At 42.9% G+C, this 24,547-nt stretch overlaps 1 protein-coding gene across 2 annotated transcripts in view; it reads right to left on the reverse strand.

The window, feature by feature from the left end:
- LOC145987156 (deoxynucleoside triphosphate triphosphohydrolase SAMHD1-like) overlaps positions 1-24,547 on the reverse strand; it is a 295,372-nt gene that overhangs the window by 213,933 nt on the left and 56,892 nt on the right. For both annotated transcript variants that reach the window (XM_083121664.1, XM_083121663.1), the window contains exon 5: positions 20,142-20,327. In XM_083121664.1, the coding sequence (XP_082977790.1) occupies positions 20,142-20,327 (186 nt within the window). The remainder of the gene's footprint in view (positions 1-20,141; positions 20,328-24,547) is intronic.

The raw sequence follows: 24,547 nt of genomic DNA on the forward strand, positions 1-24,547 counted from the left end.
TTGTGGGAGTTCTGCATTTGTCTGGGTTACAAATCTTTTGGTGCTTGGCCCAATTGGGGCTGGATATATTTTTATTGCACTGATTACAATATTTTTGATTCGGCATTTTTGCTGTTGTTTATTATATACAATTTCCTGGGTTTCAATTCAAAATTCTATGCTGGATCAGTTGGGTTCAGCACTGTGCTTTGTGTGTGTGTGTATGTGTATATGTGTGTATACACTTAATATTTTTGGCTTTGGTATTTATATACAATTTCTTGGGGTTCAAATCAAAACTCTATGCTGGATAAAAAATATTAGCTGGGTTCAGCACTGTGCTTTGTGTGTGTGTATGTGTGTATGTGTATTAATATTTTTGGCTTTGGTATTTATATACAATTTCCTGGGGTTCAAATCAAAACTCTATGCTGGATAAAAAATATCAGTTGGGTTCAGTGCAGACAAAAAAAACTGCATAGCTCTATGTCAATTAGTTCTTGAGTTTTGTATTTAGGAACCACTTTGGCCCCCCTGCCAAAAATTGGCTTTTATTGCATCAGTGTATATTGTCTCTATGACCTTACTTGGGTTATTCCGCCAAATTATATGCTTCAAGTCTCCTATACTTTGGTGGAGCCTGTTCAGGTTCTGCCCCCCACTTGTGGGTTCCACTGCCGATCCAGCAATGGTGAAGAATCTGCACTGTGCCCTGGCTTATATAGATTTACAGAGCCAATAGAAACACTGCTTATTTAAACCAATCAGAAAACACCACATCATCACATTATGTCATAACCATTTAATCAATTAATGCAATAGAAGTGGATCGGGAAGTAAATATGTATGGATGTGGGTAGGTGTGTATGGGGGTGGGTTGGGGGTGCATTCAGAAACATGAGCTCTTCTCTAATATTTTTTGCTGAAGTATTTTCTTCTGAGCGTACATCCCGTTTTTCTGCTGAGCGTACATTCAATCCATACCGCAGCGCCATGCCTCCCGGCGCGGCGGCGGAATTGTCTGGAACTAATCGATGTCAATAAAACTGCAAGAGTTTTGCTAATAAAACTGCAGGAGTTTTACAGGCAATAGAACTGCCGCTCCAAATATTGATCCCATTGCTTTGGGGCCGTCATGCGCACATATTGTTCAAGTATTGATCTTATACCCTCTCGGTGCTTGATTTTATATATGAATAGATTACAACAAACAAGCTGGATGTAACAAATGCAAAATATCCCAGTTTCAATTCAATCCATTTATCTGAATCGAAGAAACCAACAATTCACATATCCCCATATCATTGTATGCTTGCCCTATTGGTACCTCTTTTGCTGTTGTGCAATTTTCTTGAAGAGGCAATTTTATTGAAAAAACCTAATAGAACAAGATACAGCGGTATGAGAAATATGTGAATTAAAGATATTTTAGCAATATACGACGTCTTAAGAAAGGCATATTCAGCTCCAAAGTACTTTGTCTAATGCTTCCTACCATTCCCTATTACTGGCAAAAAGAGTTAAAAATATTGACATATTGAAAAAAATTGACTTGTTCCCAAGTGTTCACCGAGTTCAGACATTTGCACATAGATGGCCCTGTTGTTGTTGCTTATTTTTTTGGAATATCTCTAAAACAGGCAAATTTTGTTTACTGTTTTCTACAATTGGCAGTACTGACATGTATTACACACCAGATGAATTCAAAACACAGAGACCCATGTTTGTAATTAACACTTCAAAAAGAAAACAAGTTGTGGTGAATGACAGGACAAACATTAAAATTATCTGTGAATTCCATGAGGCTTTACCTGATGACACCATATGTAGCGTTATTCTCATAGGAGAAAAATCATATGTTTATGATGTAAGAAATGAGAGGGTCACAGAGCAATTCTAGAATAATTACATTGTTTTAATATTAGATAAACAAATTAAAGCTGGTATCCAATTGAACTTAAACCAGAAATAAATATGTGTGTGTTTGTGTGTGTGGGTGGCTCATATAAGCATCTTGGCCTAGTTTTAAGTGTGGCCAAAAGAGGGGCATATTTTTAACAAATTTATGGACAACAATCTCTCAGAAGTACCTTTTATAAGTGTAGCCTCATCAATCTGAGGGGGTTCATACTTTCTGAGGGGCATTTTCACAAAAATCTTTGATTAGGCAGGGTTCCACACTTGAGCAAAAAGCTCATGTAGGCATGTTGAGCTTGTTTTAAGTATAGCCAAACCTGCTTGAGGGGGGTTCATACTTTCGTGAGTTTATAATACAGTCAACCCCACTACTCTCTAGCCTCTGTGTTTAGGTGACTATTTGTCGTTTTTGGTGCTTTGACCGTTGTCCTCGTATCCTGGTCTGTGCTAATGCCGTTCCTTGACCTCTGGTAGCAGCCCCTCGTGCAGAGATTAGGCTAACTCCTCCGCTATTGTGTCTCGCACGTCTAGCGAGGCCTCTCTAAACGGGGATGCCCTCTTGCATTGTATCCAGCGTTGGATCTTTAATAATCTATTACTCCCGTAGTTCGGTTCTGATTATGCTGAAATTCTGGAATCTGTACTTTTATAATGTGACCTTCCGCTGGTTAAAATCTCATCCAATTTGGTCCAGTAGTTTACAAGTTCCTCTTTTCCTGTTATTCTCCATATGAATGCATGTAAAAGGATTCGGGCGAAAAACGGTTGTTGATCAAGCTCGCTTTGGCTAAAGCATTTGCTAGACATCTTTATTCGCGACGGATTTTAGTATTACCTATTGTAATTAATTCTTAATAACAGGCAATTAGAACAATTACCTTTTACTCAAGATTTGACCGTTATAACATTTTCGTATATTCCATGGCCCCCTTCCTCCCCACTTTGGCGCACCTGCTCGGATTTTTTTTTGCATATTAATCAATGTGTCACAAACTACAATAATGTGTGGGTTTCGCTAGTTGTTGTCGCCTGAGAACCACTTTGGCCCACTGGCCAAACCTAGCATTGATTGCTTATAACTTCGGAACGAATGATCACAGAAAACTCGGATTATTTTCCCATTGTACTCAGCATATAGCGCAAGCGCTTACCCCTATTGGACTCTACATTAAACTGTTCCGTCACTCGTTTCACGTCACATGCAAATGTCTTGTCGGCGATGAGGATGACGCTGCAAACGGTGTCGTCTGGCAGAGCTTCGTGGAACTCGCACACGATCTTGATGTTCGTGCGATCGTTGATTACGACCTGCCCCCTCTTCGAAGTGTTGGTGACGAACATGGGCCTGGGGTCTATGAACTCGTTGGGGGATGTAGTACATACACATCCACGTTGCCGGTGGTCACCCTCTTGTATGTCCTGTACGCTTCGTACACCTTCAGGTCGCGCGCAGCTCACACTCAGATGTTAAGGTTGTAGTTCTCACGCAGGAAAATCTCGTTCCTGCCGTTTTTTAGGTAGGCGTTCTTGATTTTGCAGTTGTCGAACTGGCTGGAATATTTCTCCTGGTTGTCGTCCCTTCCGGTTTGGAAGAGCACGGCCGCGCATGTCGTACTGGATGCTGTTGAATTGCGTGGCCACGTCGAATTCGAAACTATTGCCGGAAGCAGGTTTCTACACGCACTGGTAACAGTAAAACTGGATGGACACCTGGGGATTATTCAGGATGTCGGACTTGTACTTGAGGTCACACTTCCACATGATCTCCGCGTAGTGGGAGAAGAAACCGGGCAGCAGGCGCATGGGAAACAGCACCGTGTGGCTTCGGGTTTTGATCTTCGCGCTCTCTTATAATCCCCCTGCTTGGTAGTATGCGGCGTCGGCCTTGGATAGTTTCTGCGTTCCCACGGCCATGGAGGTATTCCCGGAGTAGTCGACTCGTTGACGGTACCGTGCTTCCCGACTTCCACCTGAGAGAACAGATAGGGCACGAAGTTGCCAACGAGTCTCAGGTTCGCGTTGGTCGGGAAAGACTCGCCTCTTTCCTTTTTACCACGTCGAATTTAACGTATAGGTCGGCTCTGTGAGGGTGAATAAATCCGTCTCCGATGACCACGTCGAACTCGATTTTTCGGTTCGGTTCGTTGAGATTCGCGAACGTGCGACGGTTGGGAGGGAACGACTGCAGTTCGTAACTCTCGATTTGCTCCATGATGGTTATTTATTTCACGTTGACTTCAACGACGGCCGTCATCGTGGCTCCGGCAAAATCCACCACCTCGACCATCTAGTTGTTCACTACCAATTCGATCTGGTCGATGCGGTTACGAAACACAGGGAAGTAGACGGGGGAAGAGGGCTTGAAAATGAGCGCCTCCATGAACTCCGAGTTCGCTTTGAAAGTTGCGACGATGCCCGTTTGCTTGTGACTGCCGATGTTGTCGGCCTTGGTGATCATGCCTTCCGCCACGTTGCAGTGCACGTTCAAAGTCTCGATGGTCAAAAATTTAGGAATGTTGGCTCCGACGTGCTTGATGCCAGCCTCGAGCTTGGTGTAATTCTCGAAGTCCAGGAGCTCGCCGACGGTACCCAAGTCCACGGTCTTCTTTGCGAACACCAACTCCACCCTGTCGGTCACAGAGTTTTGCGAGAGCAGCACTCCCCTCGGCAACTGAGCTTGCAAGGTGGACAGGTTGTATTGGCTGAGCATGATGACAATCTTCTCGTTGCCGACTTTGATGGCGTTGTTGTGCTCGGTCACGTTGGGAATCAGGTACATGCTGTAGAAAGCACGCAGGGCTATGGATTTAGGATAGATTATGTCGTCGTGCAAGGTGAGTTTCAAGACAGAAGTCTCGCTGGTGAGATGGAACACTCCCATGACGTTTCAGGTGCCACGCTTTCTAGAAACCCTGCATGCGTTCGTCGTTATAGTAGAGGTTGGAAGCACCGAGATACTCGACCAAGCATGCGGGCGACACGCCACAGAAAGAATCGAAAACGAAATCGTCGTTGGCTCCCTTGTGGTAGCAGTTGCAATGCCTCCCTGGATTTTTGAAACTGTCCAATTTGACGACTCCTCACTCTGCTTTTTCTTTTTTCTTTCTTTCCTTTTTTAACTGAAAAGGGTAGAGAATCGGACATGAAAACCTACCTGAAGTGTTTGAAACCTAACGGATCGATCAAAGCTTCAATGTCGTGGTTGGACAGCGGTTACGCCTTTGCCCTTTTCTCCATGGCCAGGTTATGACGTTTCTGCTCTTCTAGTTCGGCCTTTTTCTTTCGCGTCGATGATGGTTCTCCCGATAGCCGCGCTACCGCCCGATAAACTTCCCACGACACCCAAAGCTGCCAGGATGACCGGGATGCTGAATATGAAACCTTCGGTGTGGGTTTTTTCCCATCGAATGCTGTAATTTTCTCAGCATAAGAGTGCTGAGCGTTAATTTCATCCCGTGACCTTGGCCAAGCAAAAACGTTTCTTATCGCGCTGTTTCTTAGTAAGTAACATGTCTAGGGCGCTGAGAGTTTTCAGATTCGAGTTAGGCACCTGGTACGCGACCCCCTTACGCTTCATGCTGATGGTGTGTTATTTATATATCCTGAGGGACGCAAAAGAAAGTTTTCGCTTTGGAAAACGTAATAAGGTAGTTGATGATGATGTCTGTTTCTGCATTTGATATTTACCAATCGTTGGTGTATCGTTTTCTTCCTTTCCTCGCCTCGTAAAGCTCGTCCAACCTATCGTCCAACTTTTCCCCTGCAGCCCGAAAAAGGATGTCGGGATTTTGCAAGCTCCTCATGCCCATTATTTTGCGAAGATGGTCCATGAGAACCATTTCGCACGTTGGACGAAATTCCCGCGTTATTTTGCCCAAGGTAACAAGCTTCGCAACATCTTCATCACCTCCGTCGAAGAGGTGATTCATAAATACTTTATGCAGCAGTTCGAGAGGAAGTTCTGTTATGCAAGGCTGCGTCATTTTTTATTGTGTGTCATTTATAGGCCCCATCCCAATTTACGTTTCGTGTTCATGGCCATGGTCGTGCCCAGCGCTGCCACCCTTTCTCCTAACGAGTCATCTCTGCTGATCAGCCTTCCAAATGCTGCATGTTCCAGTTTTCGATCGGCTTCGTGACGTGCATCAAGTTCAGTGCGCATGTTGTAGGCAATGACGTGTTCATTGCATGCGGCGTCGAGCGAGTTGACGCCCCTGTCTCCTCTTTCCACTGATTGCTCGAGTTTGGTTCCCGGACCGCAGTACTGATAACCCGGCAAGTGCATTTCGAATGGTAGTTTGTTGATGTCGTTCACCAAGCCTTGATCCTTGGCCACGTTGCAGAACTTCGGAGGCAGGGTGTTGATTATCTTGGTGAGGTAACCGATGCTCTTGCCGTCGTTCACGATGAAGTTGGTGAGCTTGACGCTGATCATATCCACGATGCGCACCTTCTCGTTGTAAAAGTTACGTGGCTACATTTTCTTTGCCCGCGATGACCAGCAAGCTATCCACAAGCTTCCTCACGTCGTCGATCCACACGAATTCCTTAGGCAGAGTGCTGTAGCGTTTGACGCCGCTGCCTGTGTTGAGTTGGTTCCATATGGGCTTGATGAGGTTCTTATATTTCTTCCCGCTGCTGGACTTGACACGGATCTGACTAGCATCGTTGTTTTGGTACAAGGCGTCCGACCATGTCAATATTTCCATGTAATTTTGGTAATTTTCGTCTGTGTAGTCTATGGGATACTTCTTGGTGATGAGTTCCCACAATCCGACTGTGCCGGGATTCCTAGCCCAACTATTTTTTTCGCATAGGTTGATTTTCAAGTCGTCGCCGCCGAAGGTGACTCTATTTCCAATCTTCTAGACCACGCCATCGTTGGTTTCCATGCTCGAGTACAATACAAACACCTCGTCCTTGTCAATTATTCTTTCGCTATCGCACCCAACTCGATCTTGTCCGATGAAGTGCTGTCGACTGCTGGTGTTTCGGCGGCGGCTGTTTGGGTGCGAGCGGAGTGTGAATGCTATAGAGAGGCGTTGGAGGATAATCTGCGTAGTTGCAAGCGGCAAGCGGTACGAGCTCAGTGATGAGATCCTTATTCTGCTCGGTGACACCTTTGATTTCTGTACCGAGTCCGCTGATGGCATCGATGATAGGTTGGTCCTGACGCTTCTGCTCTTCGCAGAAACAGCGATTCTCGGATTTCCAACCCTTGAAGCGTTTCGTCAGGTAATTGCGCAATTTCAAGTTGTCCCAGATTTCACGTTTAGCCATTTTTGACTAGAGGTTATTTTAAACTTCACAAAGTTTGTCGTAACGTTGCATCATTTACAAAGTCGTTGATTTTGTCTCTCTACTTTCGGTCGTTTGGTTTTCGCGTCATGTCGATCACCACGAATGCAAAGTCGTCTTGGTTCGAACAAGAAGTGCAGAATTTCGAAAGTTGAAGTTAGTCGAGGTCACCGCCCACGTAGTCATCGTGAACGTGCATGAGGTTGGTTTGGTTCTGACAAAACAGACAGACGAGGTTGGCATTATCGCGAAGCAGCTGCTTGGGAATCTTGGAAAAAAGTTTATACCAGGTAAAAGCAGTCCATACACCTGTGTGATAAATTCCGAATTTCATTTTGATTTTCCAAATCACGTCGTCAAAGACCAGGACCGAATTTTATTTGCAAAAGTAGCTATGCCCTGTCCCTCGTACAGTTTCATCAGTTGCTGATACTTTATTGCTCTAAACCTTTGGAGAACACGTACAAGTGACTGTTCTTCCAATCTAACCAGTTAGGTGCGAGTAGGACGTTGTCCACGACGAGCGTAGTGTTTCCGCAGCCCGAAGGACCCACGATAAGACATCAAATGTTGTCAGGCAGTAACTCACCGTTCTTTCGGGTTTTGGGTGATTCTGCGTCGGGTGGGTGCTTCAGCACGTTCCACGTTGTCATAGAATCACCTCGTCTGCGTCGATCCAATTTTTTTTTCGGAAGTCCCAGCCATTGGACAAACAGTTTATTTTTATTTCTACGCAACACTTTCTCGATGAGGTACGTGTCGGGATATTTAGTTTTGCTGTGCTCCTCCTCGTAAAAGCGTCCGTTCAAAACTTCGTCGCGATTGTCCTTTATTTAATAGGTGTGCCTTCTCCCCGGCAAAACTCGACTTACGATGAAAAGTTCGGTGCTCCAGTTTCTGGTGAAACCTCTCTCTAACGTACGTATCAATTTGCTGATTCTCACTAGGTCTCCTACTTTGTATTTAGTTTTTTTTCGATACCTTGGACCCTAAACGGTAGAAATCAAACGTTGCTCGTCATATTTGCTAACATTGGCGGGTTTCATGCGTATCGCGCTGTGGACGGTGTGGTTGTAATCGGCTAGGATTTCCGGTAGGATGTCGACTAACTTGTAGTTACCCTGAAGCGTGAACCGTTTCCATATGCGCGTCTTCAGAGTTCGGTTGAAGCGCTCTACGATGCTGGCTTTCATGTCACTGTAACTCGAATAATGCTCAATGCTGTGCTTTTGAATGAATTGTTGAAAGATCGAGTTGTAGAATTCCTTCCCGTTGTCCGTTTGCAGAGAAGCGTGGCGATCTAGTATCTTGCTCAAAAATGAATTCGCATGCGCCAGTTTTTTGATTTCAGAGGCAGGGCCCATGCTAATTTGGAAAAGGTGTCAATGGGGATGAGGAGGTACTTGTTGCCCTTGTTGACTTTATGTAAATCCTTCAGGTTGGCGCTACTCATTTCGACCAGGTCAGCTGCCACAGATCGTCGATGCCTTTGTTCACCACCTGTAGACGTTCGTAGTTGCGTCGCGCGGACCTGTGGAGCTCGTCCACGATAGCCTGCCTAGACATGATGCGAAAACATTAATATGACTACAGTTGGGTATTTGGCTGCCGAGAAGACCGGATTTTCAATGTACAGTTTGTCGCCCACTTCGATGTCGATCACTTGAGTCACATCTTCGGCGAAAGCTGTCATGAGAGTTTCCGGATGCGTGAAATCGACTAACTCTACGTTGGTTATTTTAGGTTAGTCTTCTATGTTGGTTAGGGTTATGGTCGGGTAGTTCATCGTATGAGGCAACGACCAGTAAGAAACCTTGACGAACTGAAGCGTGCCGTCGAGGAAAAACTGGTGGTAGGCTTTGGCCGGAGTCAGCATGTACAGTTTGGCACCCGGATTGAAGGATGAGGTGAACAGTCGGTTCAGAATGCTGTACAGTTCGATGACAATCGTTGATTTGAGATTGTCGATGCCTGCGTTCAGTCTGCTCACGTTGGTTCGAACTTCGCTCTGCACGTCCTTCAGTCTGCTCTGCACGGACCCTAGATGCTCGCCGATGGTACGGACAACCTCGTCTTAGCTGGGCTTGATCTTTACCTCGACGTAAAGTTACTTGAATTGCTCTTTCAACTCGCGAAGCTGACTGCTGAAAGTGGCCAGGGCCGATTCTTGACTTGCCTCGATGCTGCCAATTTGAAGTTTCACGTTCGAGATGATATGCTACATGCTTTCCATGATCGTCAACTTGGAGGTCTGGGTCGTGAGGTCGTGCACATGCGTCCCAATTTCTGCAAACAGCGCATTCAGCTCACCGAGTCTTTGGTTGATGGGCAGAGTCGTGATGCTGTCTCGAGCGAAGCAATTTCGGCTTGGATGTTTTTCATATATTCGGATTTGAGTATTCGGTTCAAGGTTCTCTTCACGGCTTTCAGTTCCCGCGAGGTACGCAAGGTGGCCACCGTGTTTTGGAATGTCGTCAGAGCTTTCTTCACGGCGTCGAATTCGGAGGTGTCTGCAGCAGCATGTGTGTGCCTTCTTGCATTTGCGCTTTGTCATCTTGGGTAGGCGTAGATTATTGAAGCGTTACTAGCTTACTCTGTATGTCATCAATCAAGTGATGGAAATGCGACAGCTCGGATTGGTGTTCAGATTCTCCAATTTCGCGATCTGCTGTTGAACACTGGCCAGTGTGTCCCGAATGCCTGGCAGTTTGGATTCCAGCGCTTCTTGGACGTTCGCCAAATTATTGTTGATGACTGGAAAGGCGTCCTCGATGTGAGCTATGGTACCTTGCAGCTTCCCAAATTCTCGAGTTTGAGTTTGATGTTGTCCACGCTAAGGGCGATGGCGTTCAGTTTGCTGGACGAAGGCAGATTTTCTATGAAGGTCTCCAGTGTTTTGGAGCTTGGATATGGGCTTCAGTGATAGCAGCGTGCAAGGCGTCCGTTCGAAGCTCTGCCTTGATGCTTTCCAACGTGCAAACTTTGAAGGACTGAAACTGTTCGCGCAACTTGGCTATGCTGGCGTTCACGCGATCGTATTCATCTTGGGTTTTGATGCTCTGGATGATGGTGTGCAGTTCGGTCTGGACGGTGCTCGTTTGGTCCTGCAATTGCGGCTTCAGCTGTTTCACGTCGTTGGTCTGCGTTTGCTGCAGCTTCTGAAGTTCGTTTTGTAGCTTGCCTACGCTCTGCGCCAGGTTCTGAATGTTATCGATGGAGGCTAAGTCGGTGTACTTTTGCAGCAGCGATTTAAGTTCGGCGTCGATTTTGAGTATGGGGTCTAGGAATTGAGATTGAAGGCTGGCGATCTCCGATAGGATGCTAGAGTTGAGGGTGGTCTGCAGAGCCTTCAGGTCGCTCCTCAGATTTCTGACCTTCACATCCAGCATGAGAAACTCGCCGTGGTCTTCGTGCTTGATGTGACCGAAAATGTCGTTAGGCATCGTTACGATTATTTATTATAGGATAGGTGATTCGCAACTCGATGAAGAGAGGGATGAGTTTGTTGTAATCACCCAGAAGCTCGACGTATAAGCGTTCGTCTGCGGACACGTTGTACGTCATGGCGGTGTCCATCTTATCGTGCTTGATGCGGTAAATGTTTTTGCCGGGGGAAACCTTGATTTCACCCACGTTCTCCGGATTCACAGTTATTTGAAGTTTTCCGCTGATCGAAATCTTGTAAAAGTTCAGGTTGTTGTTAAAAATGTAAAACGTTTTGCCAACTTCATCATCGTATTCAAGTGAATAATTAAGAGGCCACTCAGTTTGGACAAGATGGACAGTAACAAGTCGAATCTTGGCATACAGCCTGAGTCGATGGTTCCATGACGGCTTGCTTTCTGAATTCGAACAAGTTCATAGGCATGGTTATTTATTTTTTTGATGGGCAAAAAAAATTGAGACAGTCAAAGTTCTTTTTGTGTGTGTTATGTAATTGATGATCAGAAGGCGAAGTGTGTTGATGGTGATAGGTGTCGATGTGCGAGAAGGTGGTGCTACAGACAGTTGAGGCAAACTTTGCTGGTTTTGAGGCGGTAGTGGCCCCATGGGATAGTGTGAATTCCACATTCGAGGACGCACCTCTTGTCCTCGCGCGCATCCAGGGCAACCTTCTTCATTACATTGGTAGTTAGTACGTGATCGACACTCTGGATGCGCTGCTCCACTCGTAAAACAGGTGACCTTCTCCTGAGGCATTCGACGTAGTCCTCGAGCGTGAGCTTCTCCCGAATCGCTTGTTGCCCACAAACTTAGCCTCTTTGGTGACACCCCCCTCGGCCCGGATGGCATAAGCTTTGGCGCGAAAACCGGCTCTTCTCATCCTTGAGTTTGCCGGGCACTTTTTTGTTCCGAGCTGGGATGCTGTACCTGTTAGGCTGCGGGTAGCTTGACGTGTCGAAGAACTCAAGTAAGCTTGCGGATGTTCCGATATCCTCGTACACGTCGCCTGTGTGGAAGTGGTAGACAAAACTGTCCGTGTCCATGTACAGAAGCGAGAAACGCCGGTCCTAGTTTGGACTCATGGTACCGTAATGCAACTCCAACATGATCAGCTTGCTCAAGTCCAGGACCGTGGCAGCAACGTAGATAGGCTTCTTTAAGCGTATCTCGTTTTGTCCAGGTGGACCAAAGTCAACTGCTCGTTGTAGATTGTCCGCGAGTTTGCGGCACCGCTTGGCATCGGACAACAACCTCACGTCAACGCGATTTCGCGCATTCTCCATGGTTTTGCCGTACACCGTGTTGTTCATGAGCTTAAGGAAGTCACTTTTAAGCTCAGAGGAAACGGTGGTGAGGTGCTCGGTGTTGGTTTCGATGTACGGGCGCAACCACTCCGAATAAGCGAACGTGAGGATGTGATGAACCGTGCCAAGCACAACCCCCTGTTCCATTAGGAACCGCCATCAGGGAGATACCTCCTCTTGGGCACGACATCCATGACGAGCTTGGCTTGATCCGAGCTCGGTGGACGTTTGAATTCCGGTGAAGGTGGCAGATGGCTGAAGGCATCTTGCAAATGCTTGGGGAATTTGAGGCCCACCTCGGTGAAGAATCCGCGTTCCGAATCATCGAAAGTTTCGACGTCGAACGTGGAAGGATCAACCCACTCGAACCCACCGAAGGGGAGTTTCTGCATCATGGAGTGGCCGTAAATGTTATTGACGTCTGTGTGGAGGATGTAGCTGCTTGGTTGCGAGGGGTCGTACCCGGTCGACATGTGGTGATTGTTGGTGCGAGCGTACCGTTGCGAGGCCTGTACCATGCCACCCCGGACAGCGCGTTCCACAAACAGCATCATATCCGCGTCCGAAAAGAGCTCGACTTTCGCAGCAGAAGCATGGCCGACCACGCCAGCCCAAGGAGAGTGTAGAAATACTCAGGGTCCATGCGGTAGATGTTCATGGCGGTCGAGCGGAACGCTTGGAATACGTCCGCGAGGAGCGTCACGTCGAGCCTGAGGTAGGCGTCATGGTAGTCCCAGAGATTTTTGCAACCCAGCTCTCGCCACATAGACTGCACACGCTGGTAGTCCTCAACCGTAATACTAGAGCCTCTCAGCTGGCTGTGAAACAGCCTGGGGAGGAAGCAACTTTTCGTCGAACTTGGCATGGTCCGTGACGTAGTCGTACGGGTAAACCCCTTACGCCTGACGAGACCGACATCCAAGTTAGGAAACTGGCGGCGGTGATGACCAGCTGGTCGTCGCTAAGCTTCCCCGCAAGAGCGTTGAAACTTGCTGGGAGGAACCGCAGCGAATCCAAGAAGCGTAGTTCTTTGGTTGCTTTTTCCCCTCGGAATCGACACCCACTTGCTCAGGCTGATATAGCGCTCCTCGTTTTCGGCCAGGACGCTTATCCGCTCGTTGTCGTAGCCGAGATGCATCACCAGGTGGTGAAAATCTTAGCCTGAGTCGTTGTGATAAAACACCGGAACGAATCGTGGGTCCCGGGCCTTCGTGTTGCAGTTGTTGCACCAAGGGTTGATGTCGTTGCCGATGTAGTGATCTTGGTGTCGAACTTTCCCGTTGGTGGCGGTGAAGGCCAAGTCGCAAACGGGACAGGCAGTGGCTGCGTCGTGCCTACGCTGATAATCGCGGGGTAAAGCGGGAGCGTAGGCTCAGGGGTCAACAACACGTTCCATATCGCTCTGGCCTGTTCCACCATCCTCTCCAGGAAGTGCTTAGTGGTACACGTAATCATAATATAATTCAGAATATAATATTAATTCAGAGCTCCCGCGTAGCCAAGTTGTTACTGTTCTTGCCTTTGGTGCGAGCGGTCCCGGGTTCGATTCCCGGTTGGAGCTCCCATAATTTCGGCGTTGGTCCAGCGTCGTAAGATGCTACTTGAAAAGACGAAGTAGCGAAAACCAGAAAAAAGTGCCGATGGGATCCGATGCCCTGACCACGCGTCACCCAATGAAAAGCAGCGCTGGCAGGCCCATGGAGTTTAGTTTTTATAATATTAATTCACAGTAGCGGCGATTGGGTGCCATAACAGGGGCAAGGACAGTTTACTTTTGCTTGGCAGAGATGACTTAGCTAGCATTAAGTGACAATAGAGTGATTGATTTGGTGTTTTCAATCCACTTGATTCACAGTAAGGCTAATCGGGACTGGGCCTACAGTTTAAAGTGGTATCCGAACCACTATGTGCTTCCACCGGGTATCGAACATGGGAGCCCTTGATTACAAGGCGACGACGATGTTACAAGGTGGTTTGCTGGGGTATAATTTTCTGCATTTCCTAATGTTGTAGGAAATATTCATGAAAATTGTATTAATATTAAAATTGTAATTAGAGACCCTAATACATCTTTAACAGAAAAATATGGATAGAAAGGAATTTTACTCTGCGGGGATGTTAACTGCTTTATCAAATCGAATTGGAGATGTATTTAATTTATTGTCTATTGCTTGAATATTAAATTAATGCCCGTAGCTAGAGGGGGGCAGGGGGCATCTCCCCCCCCTGAGAGCCTGCTTTGTGTGAAATATACAAAACAAAATCCTACCTGGTATTCTCACTAATCTTTACAGTTATATCCTATATTACTGTAGCAACTTAACAAAGACACTTATGGCTTTTGTGATTTAATGAGGTGTGTGGGATTCCTAATAATGTCGTACTAGGATTGGGGGGGGTCCCTTCCTGATTCAGACTTCGGGAAATTATTTCGTAATTTTCAGTATCTAGAACAGTTATGACATTTTGAGAAGTCTTATATTAAAGGTGCCTAATGTGTTTGGATGTGTTGCTATGAAGTTTGAACTACTTAATTTTTTGTTTCCCAAGTCTACCATTTGGTAATAGTGATTCATGCAGTAGAGAGAGGGAATGGATATTTAATTTTTGTTATTTAGCTTTGCTTTTCTGCCACTTCTAGCTAATAGCGACAATGAGTGATGACGTGAAATTGATGAAGAGGCACTCACAAGCAGCGCCGCAACCACAGGGGGCATTGTCCCCCCAACCTTGAACGGAAGTCCATTCTAGGGGGGCAAACATTTAAGTAAAAAACAAGACTAACAGTATCTAAGAATAGTAGGACAAATGGATACTCAAGATGGAATTAGTTTTTTCTTCCAGACGGCCAAGGGAACTTGCAGGGGGACACAGAGGGTCAATTGCCCTCATTGATTTCACATTTTCGTAAAATTTTCTTGCTCGCTTCGCTCGCAATTTCTCCTATTGTTATAGTCCAAGTTCAGACCCATAGCTGTGGAGCCAGAATGGTCTAAATGAAATAAGAAATGTGTTAAAGAAAATGTCATGGCGCCCTCTGAAATTATTTGCACCCTATTAAGTCAACATGTTTTCAGTTTGAAAAATTGGGATCTAAAAATGTTCTTGCTCGCATCGATCCCAATATGATTGTTTTCTGTAATGCATTCTAAATTACCCGAGAGAGAAGTAAGACCAAATATGTAGCTACTTCAGACTGTTGCTGCTAAAAAGTTATGTTTCAAATGCACGAATAATTCTTTTGAGGAAAAGGAGACAAAATTTGTATTATTTACAGTTGATTTTTTATGAGGCGGGATTTTTTTTTCTGGAGGGGCTGGAATTGTATAGGTGGATGCTTTCAGTGACGCAAACTTATAGGGGTCCGTGGGAACATAGCGCATCTAAGAATTTGTTGTGTTATTATTATTATATTTCTTATTGTTATATATTTGCGTATTAAAATCAATAAATAATATTTTTAAAATAGCGAGTATGGTGGGTATTAATATCATAATACATGGAAGGCAGAATTTGAGATTTTTTAAACTTATAAGAACCCAATGTTTTTCAAAATTTGGCATCCCTAACTGCTTTCTCGTGGGCGGCATACACAGTAAGATATATCGTATATTTACAACTTTCCACTCTCAAAAATGTCACCTGGGGATAATTTTATAGGACTTGAATTTACCACTCCGGTTTTTCCAGAGTTTATGAAAATGTCTATTTTTCAAAATTTATGAAGGGGCTGTATAGCGTACGCCAATGGTTGTGCCCATGCTCACAGAGAACACTCATGCCCAGGCTCGAAACTGGGACCCTTGGCTTCGTAGTGTGTTGTGTAACCATCCCACCCTAGAGGTTGGCTGGTGAAAGATGTAGGATAGCTCAGTTGGTCAAATTATTATCAAACATGATGAAAATGTGATAGTGTTTCACATTTATTATTTTGGTTAAAAAGCGACAAAATTTGTAGTTGGATTCTCATTAGATTCCTTTGTTCGTAAAAATCTTGCATACTGGAAACTAGAGGGAAACATTATGAAGCACGATTTGTAAAGGGCTCCCTTAATCAGCTCTGCAGAGAGGCTCAAAGCTGTTGGTACATATTAATCGTCTATTAACATTATCGACCTGTAAATATCAAGTAGATACAGTCTCGAATAGACTTTATCTTTGTATTCTTTGGCAGCCCGGAAAGGTCATTATCGAAATACTGTTATTTGATGTTGCTCGAACTTTTCTTTGTTTGTTGGAGTTTCAAGATGTCATCCCTATCCTGTTACTTATAGCATTTGCTATATCTGCCAATGCGACACAATATATTAAGAATTTCCCACCTGTGGGATTTACTCTTTCCCCCAAACTAAGAATTCCTGGCTACGGGCCTGATTAAATTACTACCACTGCGCCATCGGGGAGACAAGAGACAATAGAGAAACATTCAACAGACGGAAAATTTACTGTACGCCATGACGAGAATATCGTCGCTTCTAAAACACACACGATGAAAAGGATTATCTATTTTAACCCATTAACGAAAAATTTTTTTCCCTCGGATTTTTTGTTTAAAAAGTTTGCATTTGGTCACCTGAGTGTGAATGTTATTACGAGAGAACGAAAAATGTCATAGTTTGTTAATAAAAGCATTTTATTGGCTGATCCCCATTTGGAGATCATGTGCAATAGCGTGTAAATTTGTAACATATTTCAATTTCCATTTACACAACTAATTCCCGATGTCGTCTTACATTTAACATACATGAATATAACATAGATGTATAACAACATTCAGTGGCAGCGATTAGGGGCGTGGGGTCAATTGCCCCACTACTTTTCGTCAATATTGTCCCCGCGCTATGCTAAACATTATCTACCAAGGGAAAGTAAACTGTCTTTGCCTCACCCAGTTTTGGAACCAAATCGTCGCCACTGACAATGATGGATGAACAACACAGATGTATTATTATGAACACGCAGTAATGTTGTTGTAATTACAGAAGTGTTGATTTGTCCCACACGTTAAAACAATAAACATGCTAAGCTTTCGACTGAAATATCTATTTGTGGCACACTTCGAAGCAACCGACTTACAAACCAACATTGCATTTCTTGCACTCTTTGCCAACATTTTTCTTGGAGAAACTACATTTTCTCTTCATTCCCTCTTCGGTCCTTTGTATGAGGTGTCCCAATAGATCTTTTCGAATATTCTGCAAAACACATTTTGCTTGTTTATGATAAGATTGTCTCCCTGGGATTTTGATGTCAGTTAAAGAGGTCAGCTGATGATATGCTCGAGCATATCCGACGGAAGGTGAGAAGTGGCATTTTGCCTTGAACTAATAAATACATTACATATCTATTGACCACAGCTACAGTTGGGAGCTGAGAAGACTGCCAGTGCGGGGTGAGGTTCGGGGGTGAACGGGGAGGTAGTGTGGGGAGGGAAGCTTCGACTTGGTGTTCAATTTTTCAGTGTTGCCAGACATGCAGAAGTCCCTGTAAGAAAGGGTGAGAAGGGTAAGAATCTGATAATGGAATCGGGACTTACAGTGTGAGGTGCAGTCTGGCGTTCGGAAAAGTTCGGAACCATTCTTGAACCTCCACGGATGATGTCAGCCACGGGACATCTCAAAGACCAGCAACGGCATAGGAATTCACACTTCTTCCGTGTATTCCGAAATGAATTTGTTTTAAAAATCGAATGAATGTTCTGGCGTGTGTGTATAAGTAAATGCATATGTATAGAGCAGACTATATCTAGTAAACTGGGTCGCTGAAGGTTAACTATCAATACAATTAACATGCAACGAAAAGAGGGAAAGCCGACTCGGGGGTTGAGCAAAGGTTTATTCAGATTTATTTTTTATTTGAGGGGTGTAAGTTTGTGTTTATGTGTGTGAAAAGGTATATACTTAGAGCCAAAATGACCATAAATTTGTCCTTTTATAAATAATGTGTGGGGTGTTAGCATGGACGTCCGCAGGATTCTTTCCAGGGAGGGGCAAGCAAGGAATCTTTTTCCATGGAGGGGCAAAGGACACATATTTACATCTAAAATAATGATGCCCCCTCAAAAAACACTGTTTCAGTCTGAAATTATCATGTTTCTTCAACGAATTTATAATAATTAACATAAATTACTGTGATTGAAATGAAATTATGTGTGAATTATATAATTTTTATGTACACATTCATTTTCCAGGGGAGGGCCGTGGCCCCCTCTTGCCCCCCCCCCCTTGCGGACGGCCATGGGTGTTAGGGCGTAGTTGGTGGATAAATCAATGGGGCCGAGACATTACAACTTCATGTTCCATAATCCGAAAGTTGCAGAAAAGAGATGCTACATACCAAAATGTAAATACAAACGAGGGAAAAAATGTACTACCCTGCATAAGTTAAAATTAATTTATCCATGTCCAGGAAAGAAGCATTAACAAGACGCTAGGAAATACACAAAAAGCACGCACACACCCTTACTTTCTTAGTCACGTTAGTCACGTTGGAAGCAGATTGCTTTGATTTGTGAAGTTTCATTCCATTATTAGTATTGCTTTCACTTGTTACTATGTAATATGTTCCATTCATTTGCAATGCTTTTTCGTACCATGCCTTTTTTATTTATGTCGCTGCCACCCTGAAAGGAAGACGAGCTGGCTGCACACGGCGACAACAGGCAGGTCAGTTTCGCATTCCTCAGCCTTGCAGTCTTCTCAGCTCCCAACTGTACGTCAATTGCATTTGTTATAAAAGGAATATACCACTTTCCCCTCAAACGTTTGTGTGATATTTGCGAATGGACCAATCAAGCAGGGTCGACTCCGCCCATATGCGTGTTATATTTAGAGATTGCTTTTGGTTGGAGAATGACCACATATTTCTTTTTTGGCTTTGACATTTTATCACTTGCGGAAATGAATGCAGGTCTGATGATTTGACATCACTTTCACCATGTTGTTCCCTTTCCATGTAATAGCAAAGATCTCATTGTTGATGTCAAGTCTAAAATCACGTATACTACGAGGTTCCTTTTTCAGTGCTTTGTTTTTTACTGGCAACTTACTCATTCGATTGATGCGAACAGTTCCTGTAACACGAATTTCCAATTGTTTCAGTTGAAATAATGTCACGTCTTCTTGCGGAATTCCCACAATATCTATTGTACCACAATGTTCTTCATCTGAATCACTGGCACTAACACCAAAGTCGGGGTCTTCAAAAAGATCTAAAGCTTGATTCAAGATCAGACACTTATGCCGACTCATTGTTGCATCTAACACGATTCAACCTAGAAACACCATTGTTGCATTTGTTGACTTATAGTGCGATTGCGCAATTCTATGGTGTCTCTGGAGCAAGCGAACGAAAACAAGTGTCTGCGCAAGTATTGACGTAAGACGGCTTTACCCATGAACATGTGAGAGGGAGTGGGATTGCATAGAGGTGGGAAAGCAACTGCAGATACCAGCCTTCGCAACTTCGCAACAGCGTGTACTGCTTTGTTCTGCCCACTAGGTTTCCCCCTCTTCTCGGCCTTGCTCCGGAGATATACAGGAAAAATATAGCTGATTTTATGAGAGTGTATTATGATTACTATGGTTAGGGTTGTTCATTGAAATAAAAGACCAAACTCTTATTGTTACACAAAAGGGAAATTTACGTCCACAGAATAGTGATTTCTTTTTACATGCAATTCCAATCATCCCCAATTGGGGATCATGACAAATTATGCTGTAGAACAAAGTGGCGTCTCATATACATAAAGATCTTGATGAGGGTGATCTATAGAAAGAATAAACATGCTCTGTTAAAAAAAGCAAAATTAAAAAATTTATGCAATTACATTCAAAAATTATTTATAAAATGAGAAAAAATTACTGATGAAAATGTTGCATTTTTGAACATAACTGTATCTATAAATATATTTAAACTTTATGTTGTAACTGTTTTCTGTGTTTTGTCATGCCAGAAAAATCTTCATTGATGTGACCATGTGTGCAGAAGAAAAAAATTGTCAATATATTATCCTCAGTGAAGCAATATTTGTGTGATCCCCAAATGGGATCATGGGCGTTAATGGGTGAAGAATACACAGGAAATGGTGTATGGTCAAATGACCAGTGTTGGACTGCTTTGTATGGAGAGACCGCACAGAAAACTTCCAGTGGTAAACTTCATGCATTGTAATTAGATTTTTTGGCTTATTTTCGTTACCTGAAACAGATAGAGTTTTTCTCGGAATGGTTCCACTGTAGGGTTTTCTATACCTTTGATCATTTTCTTGATTAAATCCTTCTTCGTTATGGAAGGATGGAATCCAAGAACGTTTTCATTCAGTCGCCCTAGGAATTGATTATTGTCGACCAAGTAGTCCAAAATAGTTAAGGACATATTTTCATGCTAGAAAGAAAATTGAAATGTTACATAAATAAAAACAATCATCTAAATTCTTTCATTGTCAATTTTGATGCACCTGGCAACACTGCTGCTACTCACAGACAGATTATAAAATTGGCTAATTACCTTTAGCAATGTTACTAATGTAATAAGATTTAAAATTCACTCATTGACCAAAAAATGAAGCACCTAGACCGAATGGCGGAAATGAAATGAAACTGCACGTGTTGACAGGTTATGTGACTGTATAACAATGATTAGGGGAAGGCGGGACAAAATATGCCCTCCTCCACCCGCATACTTTCAGAGGTATGCTCTTATGCTCTGGTACCTGAAAATTAACCCAGGACATCAGTTCCGCTTTTTTTTTTACAGTTTCCCCAGCTTGTCCTTGATTTTTTTTAATTCACTGTAGCTCTAGAATGAATGCCCCAGTGTGAAGAACCAAATTTGTTCGGTTTTCCTTAACAAATTTGGTTTTACAACATTCTACAAGGAGATAAGTAAGATTGAAGTACAAGTTAGTGAGAGTAGAAGGTAAATGGATGTTAGTGGTTTATTGATTGATTGATTGAGTTGGTGTTTTAAATCCACTTTATGCACAGTATAGCTAATTGAGTCTGGACCTACAGTTTAAAGTTGGATCCGAACCACAATGTGTCTCCATCGGGTATGAAACCCGGGACCCCTTGATTACAAGGCGACGACGCTATGTTTGTGCTTTAGTGGTTAAGTGGTTAACATTAGTAATATTTATGAACACAAATACAAAATTACATAAGTGTGTAAATGGATGGGTAATATTTTGTTAAGATAGGTCATATTGTGTATAGGGTGCATTAGTGTTCATGAAAGAGATGACTGGCAGTCATTACGATTCTAAGCATGCTAAGAAGGGTCTATGTTAAATTGTATAATGTTTCAGATAGTGAAATATTATTATTAACTTTGAGGTGTAAGTGTTAATACTAGGAATGAAGAAGGGATATGAAAGAACGAGTGATGCTTAACGCAAGGATACTTGCGTGAGACCAGCAAGAGTTGGTCTACCTGGGATGAACATTGGTACGACGGTTGGCACCCGGGACATTATTCAGGAAGGAAAGAACGAAGGAGGGATTTCCTGGGAATTTTCAAGTACTTTAGAGGTATATTCGGTAGTAGAACGTATCTTATATAGGAATTGTAATAGAACAGTGTGCAGTTTTTTCAAGAGTCCCCCAGGGCTCGAATCTGGACCTCTGTTGTTTTAAATTTTTAATCAATGATTTACCAACGTATCTGTGTGACTCATTCACACTCTTACACGCGGATGGCTTAAAATGCGGTAGGACTATTTGTAATATTGATGACTGCAAATCGTTACAAAATGAAATCAATACAGTAACACGGTCACAGTAAATTGTGCAGAATAAATTATCTTAATCTAAATATATAAAAATGCTGCGCAATGACATACTCGCTCAACAGAAAGCAAATTGAATTTCATTACAAAATAAATATCACAAAAATTAAGAGGGTTAACGAGATGAAAGATCTAGGAGTTACATTTGATTCAAGACACTCATTTGGAACACATATTGAAGGGGTCGAAAATGAGTCACACAGAAACCTAGGGCACGCAATTAGAATGAGCAAACAGTTCATGAAAAAAGAAGTAATGGAAATAATATTTAAAGCCTTAGTCACAATCAAAGTAGAATATGCAGAAGAAATAAGGGCTCCTCAGGACAAAAAGTAATAGTATAAAAGTAGCGTTTCCACCACATACTTAGTAGGTATCCTCTTTTTCTATGCATTTATCCTCAGTTGTATCATATTATGACGATTTTTTTGTGTATTTTATGGCGTTCGACGACGTTCCAGTACAATTTCATCGCATCTCGGTTTTCTCCACCTCATACTTTGTAGGTATGCCACGATCGTACGTGATATAACTTAACCTATTCACGTTTTTACGACCTTTTAGGGGCCAAGTTAACATGCAAGTCTTGTTTTTTGGTTATGTCCTTTTTTTTTACGATCTTTTACGGACTAAACTACAGTAGATATAAATGCCCCGTTCCAGAACAGAGGCTAATTTTCCCTCATTGAAAACTCTCGAACAGCGAGTTAAATTCCTATTCCCCGACACGAATTAAGAGTATCGCATGAGATAATTCGATGAAATTCAGTCAATGAAAGTTGGGTCTTGACTCATTCCGTTTCATACCAGCCTCGGATATGAGAGTTGTTGTAGAAGGGTATAGGTCGAAAAATGATAGCTTGTTCCCTTTCAGGTTATTTCTAAACCTACATAAAATATTCTAAACCTTTTTTTTCCCTCAAAGTAGATCCTCATGTTGTACGAGAGTTGTTGTTGAAAAAAAATGATAGCTTGTTCCCTTTCAGGCTACATGTACGTATATAAGGGTTTATCATTTTTTGTGTGTCACATGTCCTTGCTAATTTTCAAAAACAGATTTTGATCAAGTGTAACCGTTTGATATCCGGTCGCCATTTTTTCAGGGAGACGATGTTAACGCAAAAATCCTGAACTCTATGCGACCATCTGTTCGAAAGTTACGAGCGATGAAAAAAATCGGCAATTGACACCCTTCCCCCCCTTGAACTGAGGACCTCCAAACTTTGTATACATATTCTAGAGTCTCAAAATCGACATGAGTGTATTTGGGGGAGATTTTTCGATTTATTTTCGTCCTATCGCTCGCCGTTTTCGAGATATTCTCAATTTTATGTTTTTTAACGCGGGACTCGGAAAAATTTCAGAGGGGGTCCATGATGACCTATGTTAATTTTGTTAGGAGATCAAAGAGGACACCGATACGATGCTATCGCAAGAAACCCCATGTCTCTGCGATCGTCCGTTCGAAAGTTATGACTTACAAATAAAATTTTCGGCAGTTGACCCACCCTTGACCTCAAGACCTCCAAATTTTGCACGCATACTCTACGTCGTCGAAATCGACAGGGGTGTATTTGGGGGAGATTTTTCGAGTTATTTTCGCGATATCTCTCGCCGTTTTCGAGATACGCTTTCCATTTTTCGATTTTTGTAATTTAGTATTTTGAATTTTTGACAATTTCATTGCGATTTTTTTCTAGAAATGATATGAAAAAAACTTTTCTACTTGTGTTAGTTTTTAAAACTGTTCCGTGACCCTCTCGTTCTTGACATCTTGGTCGAACGACTTCTCTGCCACCAGGATTACGCTGCAGATGAAAAACTAACCTCCATTTTTGGCAGTGTTCGAAGACAAGGAGATAAAGTGATCAGCTTTTGTAGTATTTTCTTTTTTACTATCGTATCACCCATCCCCTTACAATCCTTGTTTAAAGTACACCAATTTTTAGATTGATGAGAAAAGGGTATCCATGTTAATTTGCAGTTGTCAATCGAATAACACTTTTAGAATGCAATGGATTGTCAAAGAAACACTAAGAAAAGTCACTGGGTGGAATTTTTGAAACTATGTGGAATGTGAAAATGTATTTTTTTTTATCTATTTCTTATAAAGCTACAACATGCCATCGGAAAGTATCGTATCTGTGAAATTGCTGCATGAAGAGTTGTAAAAAGTCTTAAAAAAGAAAGTCCATTTTTGTGTATAGAAAAGTTAATCGCAAGTGAAGCTATAGTTTTCTAAAGTGACGGTTATTGATATTTCCAACACGGAACACACAAGGTCTGAAGGTTTTTTTGTCTGCCTTTTACACCAGCAGCGGAAGATAGAAATTATTCGCCGTGTGCTCTCTCCTTCCACCTTGCAATGGTTGAGATTTGTTTTTAAAGTTCTGTTGAGTTTGGTTGTTTTGTATGAATTGGGTTTTATAGTATAAAATATTTCTGACTTTTTTTTTTATATATATAAAGTAGGTGACGGATATGAATGTGATTCCCTTTTTCCTTTATCAAAATTAGTTGGTGATTAAATTTCATTGCGTAATTTGAAGTATCGATAAAGGACGTTCATTCTATTGAAGGTATTATTGTGAATGGTATTGCTTGTAAATGTGGTATATTCGAAAAGTTCAACCCCCAGGCCCCCAAGGGATTAGGTCAAATAGTATAAAAAGAACAATTTCAGCATGGTATGTTATAAAATGTATTGATGATTATTTATTTCGTTTACTTATTATTTATAATTGTGGTGTTTTGTAATCAAGAAGTCCCGAGTTCGATATCTGGTGAAGGTACATGCCACTATACAAACTGTAATAAA

This window comes from Lepisma saccharinum, chromosome 4 (genome assembly GCF_977018435.1).
Source record: "Lepisma saccharinum chromosome 4, izLepSacc3.1, whole genome shotgun sequence".
NCBI classification, from domain to species: domain Eukaryota; kingdom Metazoa; phylum Arthropoda; class Insecta; order Zygentoma; family Lepismatidae; genus Lepisma; species Lepisma saccharinum.